Raw genomic sequence first — 14,161 nt, forward strand, 5'->3', positions numbered from 1 at the left:
ACACACTCATTCATGCATGCAGCTGTCCACTGTCAAAAAGAGGTTATGTTTTGTATTCCTACAGTCATCTTTGTACTATTGATTTATTTTGGATCAGCAGACTGTTCACAACACACTCCCCTACACAAGAAGTTAATATTATATATTTCAATAAAATTACATATTTCCCTCTATGATGTCATATTTGCAATTTTTTTTCTTTTCGCTTATGTCCGTAGTATATATATATATTATTTAGTAGTATGATGAGAAAGCAACGCGGTAAATGATGACGTCACACACTTACACTAGGGAACGGAGTACACGTCAGTGAAAACGGCTAGTAACCAGGAAGTGGCTAGTAAGCTAGCAACGGATAATGAGCAGCTGAGACTGGTATTTTGATAGGTTGGTAACCATTTGCTCAATGAACATTAAGCTAGGACTACGATTTGGCCAGGTATTTAATTAGCCGCGGACCTATTAAAGCCATATTTTATTGCGACAGACGGTCGTTTTCACTAAAACTAACGTTAGCATTACGATACTACTGGCGAGCAGCGTGCAACCTGCAGGCAACGTTGCATTGCCGGGGCGTAGTGGCGAGTCACCAACTGAATGCGTTCAGGATTAAACAGGTATCGATGGTCGCTTCTTAAATTTAAGTTTAATTTATAGAGTTTAATTTATAAAACGGACGGCGCCGTAATAAAGCCGGATCTACCATAATACAGCACGGAAAGTTAACGTTAACCTAGCTAAACCGCTTTTTAGCGTGAGCTGACATGAACCAATCGTTACGTTACAGGAGGCTCCTACAAGACTCACTTCAGGAATGATAAGGACGATTTTTATCTGAGATGTTTATATAATTATGGCCAGATTCTGTACTCTATATACTCTAGTAATAATAGTGATTTCTGCCGCTTTGGTTAATGGAAGAACTACCCTCCTTTTCAGTTTATGTACACAACGTTAGCTAAAACTAATGCTGTTTAAAATACAGCAGTACTGGAATAAATCATATCATAATGAAAATTATAATCAGATTTAGCTGAAAGAAAGGTGTTGATTTTGGAGTCTGTAGTTTGTGGTGCGGTTGAAATTGATTGAGTTATACTGGGAGGTGTTTCTTATATTTTGTCCACCTCATTTATATCATTGATCGCAGACTAAATATTGAAATTTACTCAGTAGGCCTATATACAATTGAACGCAACACACAAACTGCAGATTGCAAAATGATCATTAAGTTGAATCAACACCTCTCTAAAACTTCATGAAGGGAGGATTTATTTCAAGACCGTTGTATTAGACTGCAGTCATTTTAACTGGGTGTGCGTAATAAACTGGCAGCCGAGTGTAACTATAGGTTACAGTGCAAACAAAAGGTGTAAAACATGTAATACCTGTATGCCTATTGCTGTTTTTGTTAGATCTCTGCCTTTTTGTTAGAACTGCTTAGCGTACACCCTGACCCCTCTTTTTCTTTGCTTGCTTGTTTAACTGTAAACCAGCTAGACTTTTGTGTACTTTTTTTTGGTATAATTTTTATTTAGTCTGGTAGTCTCACAGTTACAGTCAGACAACCAGCCAGCACAGAGCAACACACAAGAAAGTCTAGTCAATTTCAAGTCTGTTTTAAATATGTATATATTATTTATTTATATAGCACAAATCACAAATTTGCCTCAAAGTGCTTTACAATCTGTACAGCATATAACACCATCTTTCTCTATATATCTTTTATTCAGATAGGGAGTTTTTTTTTATCCAAAAAGAGGAGAAACATTTTAAACAATATACACTCAGTTACCAGTTTATTAGGTACACCCAGCTAAAGCTAATGCAGTCTAATACAACAGTACTGCTTGAAATCTAGTCTACCTGAGTGAGAGTAGACTAAATATGAGCTCTCCGGATTGATCATCAAGATGAATCAACACTTCTCTAAACAATTTCAACAAAAATGGAACATTATAACCTTAATTAAAATAGAATTTAATGTCAGTCTGTTGCATTTGTTGCAATAGTTTGGCTAGGTGTAGACTACCTAATAAACTGGCATCCAAATGAACATTTCAACTGTATGTCAGACAATCAATAATCAAGGGACAAATATTATATTTAATAAAAATAATTACAAGAGTAATAAAAAAACATCAGTTAATAAAGCTTGAGAGCTGTTTGCAGTTCAATCAATTCAAAAGGTGTGTAGCACTGACTGAACTGAATTCTGCTAAGGTTACTGTGTACATATGGGATAGCTAAGGTTAAATAATTATTGGATCCTTTACTGTAGTTACAAGATTTAAATGACTTGTAACTTTAAACTGTATGTTGTTGTACACTTTTGTGTAATTTGTCCTTTTATAAATAGATGCATGCACAGAACAGGTGATAAGTTCATAAGAAAGCTGTTTGAAACATTCAGTTACCTGTCAGTTTCCTTGATATTGATTCATACAGAATTAGACTATAAATCAAAAATATCTTCCTCCCTCCTCCTCTTGTCTCCAGCTTCAGAAGGGTAGGATGGGCAGGCAGAGGAAGAGGGTGGTCACTGGTGAAGCAGCTCCCCCTCCAAGGAAAGATGAGAAGCCCTCTGCATTTCACCGCAAAGAGAAGAAAAAGAAAGTTGATCTTGGCAAAGTCTTCATCAACATCTCGATTGGCCTTTGCATATTCAGCCTGATCTGGTTCTTTTATGCCCTCTACATGCGGTCCAGCCTGGCCAAACGGGTGGTGACCCTGCATCCGTCACCTCCTGTCCTGGATGCCGATAGCAGCAGTGCCAAGGTTTCCCCGGAGAGGTTCTGGGGCTCATACAGGCCTCAGGTCTACTTTGGCATGAAAGCAAGGAGTCCCAGGTCGATTGTGACAGGTAGGCAGACACCTCCAGAGTCAAACTGAAGCTTTGATGAAATGAAACTGAAATTTGTGGTGGAACAGTTAAAGGCAAAGTCCAAACCAAAGTAACTTTTTTGTGAAATATTGTACAGATCAGATTCATTTTGTGAATGTGTTTCTTTTGAGCCACCAAGACTAGCGATGATGTCATGTAGAAACATAGGCAGTGAATAATGGACATGCAACACCTGGGTCACTGTCACAGGCCCCATTGTGGGGATATGGATTTAGCTGTGTGATACTGACAATCAAATATCACAATATACAGTATATGACAGATTAACTTGATATTCAGAAGACGATATGATAATGTGTCCATATTTTGGATTTGTTGGCTATGATGACGAAGCAGGTTGAGGAGCATTGTTTACTCAGATTAACTTTAATGAGTTAAAAGATTAAAACCATGAAAAGAGATTTTTTTTAACCCCACTGATTCTGTTTTATTTCAAATTCTAGCAGAGATCCTAAAGTTCCTAAAGATACAAAATATATTAGGCTGAATTTTGGGGAAATTTATATAAAATGAAACATAATACATCTACAACATTTCCATTTTATGGAATGGTGCAGCCATAAAAAAAACATGGAGTCTTGGGTTAGATTTAGGGTGGATTTTCTCTTTAATATTTAATCGTTTGCTTTTACAAAATACTTGCTTTGTTGCATTAATCAAATCTCCAATGTTTAATTGCACTAGATCAGGGACAGGGTGGGAAACAAGCCCAGGCACTTGTCAAATTCAAGTAAATTCTGGCCACAGTTTCTAGGACTGTTTACCCTGTCAGCCAATTTGGATGACCAATATTGTTAATTAGTTGACAGCCGAAAGTGCACTACAGTTTCCAATATTTAGTAACAGATAATTAAGCACTGCCGTTCTCAAAACACATTTGGCTGGTAACGTGGGGCATGTAGCCAGCGAGTTGTCGGACTTACCTTTTATGTGAAACTGTTGACAAGTTATAACTTTCTAAATAATACATTTGTGCATCCTTTGTGCTGTACAACCAAATGTATTTACTTTGATTGTTATATCTCCCTAGGCATGATGTGGATGCGTCAGTTTTCTGACATGGATGTAAACCTGAGGCACACTTGTGAGCAAGGGGATCGTTTGCAAGGCTATGGCTGGCTGATGCATGATGGGATCACCTTTGGCGTCCAGGAAATCCGAGACAATGATTTCACACTAACCACAGAGTTTGTCAAGAGGATGGGAGGGGATCACGGAGGAGACTGGACGTGGAGGATCACTGCCAAACAGCATGTGAGTACTGACTGTTTATTCAGCCTTATGTGCAGGTGTTCCCTCACATGACCCAAATATATTTTGGGTTTTTTATTTGTATTTATCAAAAGTTTATGTTGAATGGTTTCTGTTTTAAGTTTTGATAATTGTAGGCTGCTGATTTTTTTTTTTTTTTTTGTCTTTACCCACCAGAGCTCTGCCCCTCAAGCACCAGTCATCTCCCTGATGTTTTATGCCGCAGCAGACACACAGGGCTCACTGGAGGCTCACGTTGAGGAGAGAAACCGCCTCGCATCCATCACTGGTTTCTCAGAGGAGCTTGGAAACTTTAAGATCACCTTCCGAAAGCCAGTTACCGGGGAATTATCCAGTGCTAAATATGCCAGGTAAATGCGTGAATACAGGAGTGAATGCTAAAGTCAGGAGCAGTTTCAAAAGAGAGTGATTATGGACGAGGAAGCTAGAGGGAACATACTGTAGTTTTATCAGGATTAATGATATGCAGGAAAGAAAACTGACAATTAGGAATTGCCTGCACCAATTGACCCAAAGACTTTAACTAAATGATGTTTTAAATGAACAGAATATAGTTATGTTTTGCAGTAATAATTCAAATAGTTCAATTATCAATCAATGAGGTTAAATGAGCCATATGTAGATAAACCTCCACAGAAAGGTGAGAAGACATCTTCATATAGCAGCGATGAACAGTGGCCATTTAATCTGCATATGAGTAAAAGATCCATGTATAAAAAATGCATGTGGTGATTTAAAGTGTGATGAATCTCCAAATCCTTTATAGAAGGATTATTCAAATGATGAAGTTTGAAGTCTGTTGCACCTCTCTTGTTTCCCAGCTTCAGGTGTGTGGTCTTTGGATGATACTCAGTAGTAATGTCATGTTGTGCTGTAGTGTGACCCTACATTACTACTGGGGTAAAAAGAAAATTCAACCACTAGATGGCAGCCAAAGCAGGATTTTCAGCCTTTGTTTCAATTTGTTCAAATTTGTTCAAATTGTTCAAATCTGCGCAATTTGTTAATTCTGAAAGTTTTCTAAATGTTGTGATATACTGTATATTATAGCAGGATATGTACTACATATAATGTTTGAAAAGCCAAAGAAAAGAAGACTCTTTCCATAAGGACTCTAGTCTTTTTCTGAAACAGCACAGCTGTCAGTAGTGAAGGTGTATAACCACATTCAGAAAGAACCGTTTGTAGTTTTTTGTATTGAGTGGATCAAGACTCTCTGCTAGCAACACACAAGGAGCACCAATATTTCACACTTTCATGAAGGCCAGAGAAGACCAGCATAGCAAAATAGAAAGGTACAGGATGATGAAGTGTAAGTGGGAGCTTAAAGTTAGATATTACTCAGATTTTGTCAGTGACTGACTATAAACTACTTTGGGTAGGTATGGTATGGTATGGTAAGGTATGTGTGACTGCTTTGATTTAATCGATTTTGAAAACACAGGGCAGTTAACAATGGTTTCTTGTCTTCTCAGTTACAACTATCTTCAGACGGTCTCTCCTGGCTTGGAGAAGCTGACTGACATTGTGAAGCACAGTCTGAACCGCAGGTTTGTCTACAGCTCTCCCTCTGGTGAGAAGAGGCATTACATAGCCGTAGACACCTACAAGCCCCCCCCCCACCAAAACCAACAGAAATCCGCTGACACAAGGAAAGACAGTGACTTTGTGGTTCACCAGGTGACCATCCAGACGCCATTCCAGATCGAAGTTCTGTTTGAGTCTGGGAGCTTCCACAACCGTCCCAACCAACTCGTGGGCTCCATCATGACTCAGGAGCTGGAGAAGAGGAAAGCTGAGTTTGATGCAAAGTTCGAGAAGACCTTTGGGCTTGAGAGCAAAGGTTTTAGCCAAGCACACATTAAGTTTGGCAAGGCAGCACTCAGCAACATGCTGGGTGGAATGGGCTACTTCTATGGCCAGTCAGTGGTACAGTCAGTCTACAATGAATACCCACTCCTGTACCCTGAAGGTGCTTTATTCACTGCTGTCCCATCACGCTCTTTCTTTCCTAGAGGATTTCTCTGGGATGAGGGCTTTCACCAGCTTCTGCTGAGCAAATGGGATCCCCAGGTGACAAGGGAGGCTATTGCCCACTGGATAGACCTGATCAATATGGAGGGCTGGATCCCCCGTGAGCAGATCCTGGGAGATGAGGCTCGCAGTAAAGTCCCAGCTGAGTTTGTAGTTCAGCGTAACGAGAATGCCAACCCACCTACACTTTTCTTAGCTCTTCAGGAACTAATTGAACAGCTCTCTTCAAATCCAGAGATGGTGGCATATCAACCAACCTTGCCTTGGCTCCGAAGACTCTTCCCCAGACTGAAAACCTGGTTTGAATGGTACAACACCACACAGACAGGACCCCTAGCAAACTCTTACCGCTGGCGCGGACGTGACAAGGACACTAATCTTTTCCTCAATCCCAAGACCTTGACTTCTGGGCTGGATGACTACCCTCGGGCCTCACACCCATCAGCAGATGAACGCCATGTGGATTTACACTGCTGGATGGCCTTGGCCTCAGGCATCATGGCAAGTATAGCCCGGCTTCTAGGCGAGCCCCATGAGGAGTATGAACTCTCCCACCAAGTGCTCAGGGACAACAACCTGCTGAATGAACTCCACTGGTCAGAACAACTTCGTGCTTTCAGTGACTTTGGCAACCACACCCAGGCTGTGTCCTTGCAGCAGGAGAAGGTGTACGTGCCTCCCGGACAACCTCGTTATCAGTTCCCTGTGGCTCGCCTTGTGCGCTCAGTCCGCCGGGCCCCCAAGCTGCAGTATGTTAATGCTTTGGGTTATGTTAGCTTGTTCCCTTTCTTACTTCACATTCTTACACCGGACTCACCCAAACTAGAACATATCTTCCGTGACATTGGAGACTCCAATAAGCTGTGGACACCCTACGGTCTGCGTTCACTCTCTAAGGCTGATCCACTGTATATGAAGCGAAACACAGAACACGATGCCCCCTACTGGAGGGGACCGATATGGATTAACATCAACTACTTGGCAGTCAAAGCCCTGCACCACTATAGCAACACAAAAGGACCATACCAAGAGAAAGCAGCAGCTCTTTATAAGGAACTCAGGACTAACATTATCAACAATGTTTATAGACAGTATGTTGAAACAGGGTATATCTGGGAACAGTACAATGACAGCACTGGCAGGGGTCAAGGAAGCCACCCCTTCACTGGCTGGTCAGCCCTGACAGTATTAATGATGGCTGAACAGTACTGATACTGTAGATTTCATCTCATGTTTTCTAAGATTTTGGCCTTCATTTATCTGGATGCGATTGAAACAACAACATGATCAGGTGTTAAGATATAGTATTATGTCTTGTATGGTTTATGAAACGCTACTAGTCTTTGAAAAACTAATTTCAAATCCAGCTGAAAAATAGGCATTTATGATCGAATTTCCACATTCAACCTTTAATTAAAATAACAGGTTTCACACAGTTGCTCTCTGAAGTGCAATTTCAAACAAGTGTAAGTGTCTTTGCTGTATGTGGAGCCAAGCACTGTCTAGTGCTTCAGTTATATACTTAAGATGCATTTAGAAAACACTTAATTAACTCATATGACTCACAACTGCAGACACAGGCAACTTCAACTTCCAACTGCAGTGTTTTAATATGGAAAATCAAGACAGGTGATTACAGTATTTTTCTTTAATATGCTGCTCCACCTCTGTGAGGGAGTGTTCATGCTTACACGCTAAATGTGTGATGTCGTATATAAAAAAACTTCAGATTTGTCTCAGTTTCTATCTGGGAAATAAGTGCATAAATGAGCAAGTCATGTATTCACTTGACAAATGAGGGCCATTATTCTTTATTGTGCCATTGTTCTTTAATCATATGTCATTCATTCTCTGTCTTAGGTCTTTTTGATATTAAATTGTTTGATCACAGTCTTTCAAAAAAAGGTTCTACAGTCTCAGCTCAACGTTTCTAAAATTACTCCTTCTAAAAGCAGCCATATTTTGTATACACAACTCGTGGTTTGACTGGCAGGGAATACATTAACTGTGACATTGATTTTGTTTCGTTAAAAACAATAAATGGTTAAAATTATTTTTTTGTCAGACTGTACTTTTTTGGTAATGTTGGTGTGTTACTAAGCAAATTATTGAATCTAAGGCCTATAGCTACAGTCTCTGCTTGAAATGCAATAGACAAAAGATAACCTTCTACTTGTGTCCTTTATGATTTAAGCTTGGTTTTTATGGCTCTGGCCCTGACACTCCTTCACACTGGGTGCTTGTAATTGTTGATTATTCTATTACTACTCAGGAGTTGCTGCAGATGAAACAATCAGCCAAGTATTTCACAAATAAAACAGACGACACAGTAGTCTGCCTTTGCAAACACAATTGATTAATCCTTGTCCTTAATTTACGTAACATAAAACAGCTGCGACTAGAACTGCATTTGACTTAATCTTAAATTCAGTATTACAATTGACTCGCTAAGAAAGAAGGCAGTGTAAACATAAAAATTCTATTTATTTATACAACTGTTGGTTTCTCCATGTTACAGTACATACATGTATGGTAAATATCACATCAGTCTGCATGCATAGTTTTTGAATGTGTGCACATTTTATATCTTGGATGGTAAGTATAATCTTGGATTAGTAAAGTTGCTCTTATAGCCAGTAGGTGAAAACCCACCATGACTCTTTTTCTTGTATTTTTATAATCTTTCCAGTACTCCCAAAAATGCCTAGGAGTGAATATTATCCAAAAAATACGAATAAGCTTAAGATCTAAGAGTTGTAATATTTAATAAACGTTAGTACAGTGGAGAGCAAGGGTATTTTATACTCGGTGTACATCTTTAACAGTAAAAATTTGATTTGCTTGCAATAGTAGCCAGAATTGTTATCTACCTCCAGTTCCAGTTATTGACATAAACTGTCCCTATTTTGCATGTAAGGTATTGAAATTACAAGATATTGTTCTTCAGCTTGCATTTAATAACTCTTCAGTACAGATGTCAGCAAACCTCTGTCAGTCAAAGCAGGCAGTAGCTTCAACACACTGTGACCTTAAGTACAGCAGCCTTGTCCTCTTTCTTTTGTCAGATGGCACATTCGAAGGCCTCTAGCTGACGTCAATCTGCTTTTTTGCATGGTTTCCATGGAGCGCAGTTGCTGCGAGGGCTAGGTGCTTAATTAGCTTAAATCAAAAGGCATGGAGAGTACATAGATGGCAAACTCTTTTCACTCCTTGACATATGCTGGCATACATTCACACACCGGGGCATACAGTGGCAATGTTCTTATTAATACTTTGACACCAAGTATAAAACGTTGGTACTGAGAGCACTGATGCGGGCTCTCAGTCTGTGTGCATGACCACTGGGTTCCAACCTCTAGACTTTTATGAATCCTTTGAATGGGCTAGATGTGCAGTCGTATAGTTGAAGGCTTAGCACAGTGCATTAAGGTTGCATGACTAAAAATAGTGCCTCTATCAGTTAGGAGAACAGCAGATAGGTTGTGAAGCCACATATTGTTAGTTTTACCGCATTTATTAGAAGCTACATGTCCCTCAGTATTTCTACTGATGAAAACACTAGATACTGTAAGTTAACAGCAACACGAATAAACACTAAGTTAGTACCTGTGGGCATCATGAAAAAGGATTTAAATTCATCTTTTAGCATTTTTTCAACATTGTGAAACGTTCAGTTCACTGAATCGTTGTGAGTTTAGATCTCAAAAACTAGCATATGATGTATCAATGTGCAACAATTGCCTTCGGGCTCAGTCGTGGGAGACACAAGCTCATCATTTGACCCTTTGACCTGTTAACGCACAGCACGGTATCAAGGGAATTGGACACAGATGAGCCATATCCTCTGCCTTTCGCTGTTTCTCTCAGAGGAAATGGATTCCACATCCCCTCAATACAACTACAGTCGAAAATGCATTTATTTCTTTGAAGAGTGCGGACAATCTGTGTGACTAAAGCACTCACTGCGCAATCCATCCCCCTCACCCAAGACCCTTTTTTCACACTGAGATGGGATAATAGCCAAACAGCATCAGAGCTAACTAATGTGACTGCATAATAAACAGATGAGTCAGAGAGTGTTCATTTGCATATCATCCCAACCTTATCAGAGCTTCTGTATAGTGAATATTTTGTGATTGCCTACTACCAATGAATTGGCTAAAGAGTGCAGTGAATATGGAGTGAATGCGGTGTCCAAATGGCTGCTGCCCAGTGTTGAAATAGAATATTTTTATGATGGAAATCATTATACATCTGCAGAGTAATTATAAAGTTGTCTAATAGTTGCTGGAAATACCCCCCTTGTAGCACTGACTGCTGTATTGAATGTAATTACTGGGAACTTATGCTAGAGGGAGCTAATTAATAAGGCATTAGTGAGTGGAAAAGAGGCTTTTTGAATACAGCTTAGCTATCATTTTACTTACAATGGAGAGCTACTTAGAATTAAAGCAGTATAAGTGGATAATTATGCTAATGGCTCAATTTGGATTTAAGATATGGTGGCAGGCTGTATTTCTAGATGATCACTGCTCCTGCATTACAGTGGCTCTCACACAGGTTTTCTGTAAGTATGTGGGCTTGTATGTTCATATCATTTCACTGGAGATGTCAGATGTTTTGTCCTGAGGCCACATAATAATGTGTGTGTGTGTGTGTGTGTGTGTGTGTGTGTGTGTACTCCTCTGACACAACTTTTTTGCCTCCCGCACAAATTAACAAGGCTTTCGGGCAAACTGGCTATGAACTTCTGCTTCTTGTGATGTATGCATTTTTTCTTGTGTATTCCTCAGGCCTCGTGGCAATGAACTGTTGAACTAATGTGTCAATTTTTATTTGCATGTTAATGTTCGTGGAACTCCGGCTTTGACATCACTGCCCTCCCAGGACAGTGTAACAGTGTTTGTTCTCCCTGACATCAAAACAGTCTTACTCCCTCTATTTAATTCAGTTACCATCAGCATCATCATCCACACTGGCCTAATTGCTGTTTATTCTTAATGTCTTCCTATAAAATACCCTGCAGAATCCAGCATCTCCAGCTCTCTGTACCCTGCCTTTGCCCCTCAGAAGCTTGCTGTTGAGCACCAAACTTGCCTCAGCCAACATAGGTTTATGTATGTTATGTAAGGCCCACTATAAATAGGTTCACCCGGGATCTTTTGTCTTTACCTGATTCGCTCTTAGCCCAACAGTTTTTATTTCTGGAGAGAGCTGTGGAAGCTAGTGCAATGTAGAGCTGGCCGTTTCCATAGTTACTTTTGTTAGCTGCAAGCTCTTAACATTCTTCATCTGTTTCCTCACATGTCTGCTGTTAGCTATTTCTTTGAATGTGTTTGCATTGCATGCCCCCATAATGACTGTATGTGCATCAATAAAGCAGTGATGGAAACAATGCTTTCTAATTATTAACATGCATATCTTTTCATACACCTTGTGGTGTCAATGGATTGAGAGCAACAAATAGAAATCAGTGTGGGTGCAGATGAGTCAGAGACTAGATTATGTAGACGTATTAGCTTCTGTTGGTCAAAAGTACATGCAATTAGTCCCATGTTGCATGATAATGATTTTTTGTAGTAGATGTTAATGAGCTTCAGTCTAAGGGGATTGTTGTTGTATCTAGTAAAGCAAAAAATTACATGTACTGTCAAATTGCATATTTATTGCACTTTATTTACTGTTATCTTACATACTATCAATTATATGGGAGTGAAGGCATTCTCTAGTTTGAATCAAACATTTTTTGAATCAATTGTGGAGATGGTGTAATTAAAAGAAAATATGAAAATTCACTGTTCTATTTCATGGATTTCTCTTGAAAATGGCCATGCAGTTAGGTAACAGCAGGTACAGTAGCTGGATCAGGCCCAAGAATTGGACTGTCAGAGTGCTGCGAGCAAGGATCCAGCAGAGAAGAGGGCAAGGTGGGAGCCATGCGAGTGCAATGTGTGTGGAGGAGTCTGGGGGCATGGTTAAAGAAACACTGGGGCATTCCGCAATCACGATTGGAGAGCTGAGTATGATTCTCACCCATCCCTGTTGTAGAACCAAAGAGTACAGGCGGCTGGGGACCAAAGTGGGCGAGTGCGAAAGTATTTTTGGATCGCACGGGAAACCTGCCACACCAACAGCAGCAACAGCATCGGGGCCTGGTACCGGGCTTCCCTAACCCACTCCCACTCTCAGAGGAAGAGCAGGAGAGAGATGTTCCTTCAAAAGAAGAACCACGCTTCCGCTGCTTTTATTTTTCTTATTTGTGCTATTTTTCTTTCAATTGCCCAGTGTTTGAATGATGATGTAGTATATATAACTATGCAGAGCCCAACATGGTAGAGAGAGAGAGGGAGAGAAAATAACGAACTTGGCAGCTGAGGCGAGTATCTTGTATTTATAGAAAGTCGTGTTTCCGGCAGAGGTTTCTGTGGTTTTAGCACTCCCAATCCATTTTTGCGGTGTCTTACAGGCCCTATTGTATCCAGGTTTAGATTGAAGATGTTCCCTCATCTAGCGCCTTGGGGGGAGATTTGACTGTGAGACATGTCAGAATGTGATTTGGGGGAGGCAGATGAATTTCTCCAGCTCTTGTGCAACCCTGGCTTTCATAGGATTGCTCCAAAAAATCTGCATTACATCCACAAACTTAAAAAGGCATTAGTGAAAAGTACAACACAGCACTTGAGGCTGAATGTAAATGCATGTACTGTATGATAAATATGCATTCAATTACTATATGGATGCAGGCAAAGCTGTTGCCTACCTTTAAAAACAAAAATTAAATCTCAGGTTTTTTGCATTTATCTTGTAGATCCAGTACAGTATTTCCTGCATAACCTCTCCAGATCCTGGTAGGTTTTAAGTGCTTTTTTATTTCAAACAGCAATGGCAGCCTCTGCATCTCAGTGGATTTCCTGGTATGGATCAGGTCCTTCTATTATTTACTCTCAAACAGTGTGGGTTGCATAGTTGGTTGACAGAATGCCAAGGCATTGAGACTTTGAGGAGCTACTGTACATCAAGTGAGAAGAAGTCAAGTTAATTTTGAAGTAAGAATTATAAGTTCAAAATGATTGTCTTTTATTCTGTTGAGTAGTAATTCAATTCACTTAAATTCTTATGGTCGGGGTTTAAAATTGTTACAAAATTCTTACAAAATATAAAAGACAGTGGAGCTGTACTGTCGACTAAATTCACAATTCCCTTTGCAAATCCATAGATGAAGAGGCTACTGATTTTCAATAATGGAGTGAAAGTCCTCCACATATCTGATTTGGCTTACACCAGAATTACAATGTGCTTTTCAGGACAAAAGCAACAATGATATCAAATGATAAGAATAACAGATGATAACAGTGATTCTAGTCTCTGGCTGGGTCTTGAGGTTATAGTCTCATGCTCATGGGGAGTTGAAAATATAAATTCTAAAACTAACATGGACAGAACCCAAATTAGATGCAATGCAATCCATTTTGTCAGTAGCTTGACTGCTGCAGTTTTGCAAAATCAACAACATGCCATGGCTTGTAGATTTTGTCCTTAGATGTGTATCAACTTTGTCTGAACCAGGATGTTGTTAAAGGTAATGCTTTTATTTTTATATGGTGTTTGAGAATGTTTCATAAATGCTCAGTGCAGCAAGAGACAACTGTGTTTGTCTATATTACTTGGTTAGATTAGCTTAGTGTTGTCAGAAGAATGATATTAAAAGTCAAAATAAGAAAATAAAGAACAGACTTGACTGTCCACCCCATCCTTCATCTTGCAGGCAGCGATCTTAGAGGGCAGTCACTCCTCACTGCCTCTTCAACTCTATCAGGCACCCACCTGCAAGCAAAACTCCCACACCCTGTCCAGGAGAGAACCTGAAAATAACACAGCCAGGGGGTTACATATACAGTATGAAGAAAAGTATTTACCTTTCCCTGGGGCACAAAGCTATCACTTCAGTTC

At 39.8% G+C, this 14,161-nt stretch overlaps 1 protein-coding gene across 3 annotated transcripts; it reads left to right on the forward strand.

Moving 5' to 3' along the window:
* The first annotated feature begins 267 nt into the window (after window positions 1–267).
* Window positions 268–8,264, forward strand: mogs (mannosyl-oligosaccharide glucosidase). Of its 3 annotated transcripts, none has more exons than XM_044189120.1 (5): window positions 268–387; window positions 2,500–2,863; window positions 3,936–4,159; window positions 4,334–4,527; window positions 5,653–8,264. In XM_044189120.1, exons 2-5 carry the CDS (start codon window positions 2,515–2,517, stop codon window positions 7,421–7,423), a joined length of 2,538 nt encoding a protein of 845 aa, XP_044045055.1. In that variant the 5' UTR covers window positions 268–387; window positions 2,500–2,514; the 3' UTR covers window positions 7,424–8,264. The 3 variants fall into 3 exon arrangements, with proteins under 3 accessions (XP_044045055.1, XP_044045053.1, XP_044045054.1); XM_044189118.1 differs by having other exon boundaries at window positions 322–439; XM_044189119.1 differs by lacking the exon at window positions 268–387 and adding an exon at window positions 453–617.
* Window positions 8,265–14,161: the final 5,897 nt, after the last annotated feature.

The sequence above is a fragment of the Siniperca chuatsi genome, linkage group LG3 (assembly GCF_020085105.1).
Source record: "Siniperca chuatsi isolate FFG_IHB_CAS linkage group LG3, ASM2008510v1, whole genome shotgun sequence".
In the NCBI taxonomy this organism is placed as follows: Eukaryota; Metazoa; Chordata; class Actinopteri; order Centrarchiformes; family Sinipercidae; genus Siniperca; species Siniperca chuatsi.

What these genes read in the sequence shown, in the direction of transcription:
- mogs (XM_044189118.1), top strand. Translation starts at nt 407, where the DNA reads ATGAACATTAAGCTAGGACTACGATTTGGCCAG. An exon ending in TCCCAGGTCGATTGTGACAG is followed by an intron (nt 2,864 to 3,935) that starts GTAGGCAGACAC and finishes ATATCTCCCTAG; the next exon opens with GCATGATGTGGATGCGTCAG. An exon ending in GGATCACTGCCAAACAGCAT is followed by an intron (nt 4,160 to 4,333) that starts GTGAGTACTGAC and finishes TTTACCCACCAG; the next exon opens with AGCTCTGCCCCTCAAGCACC.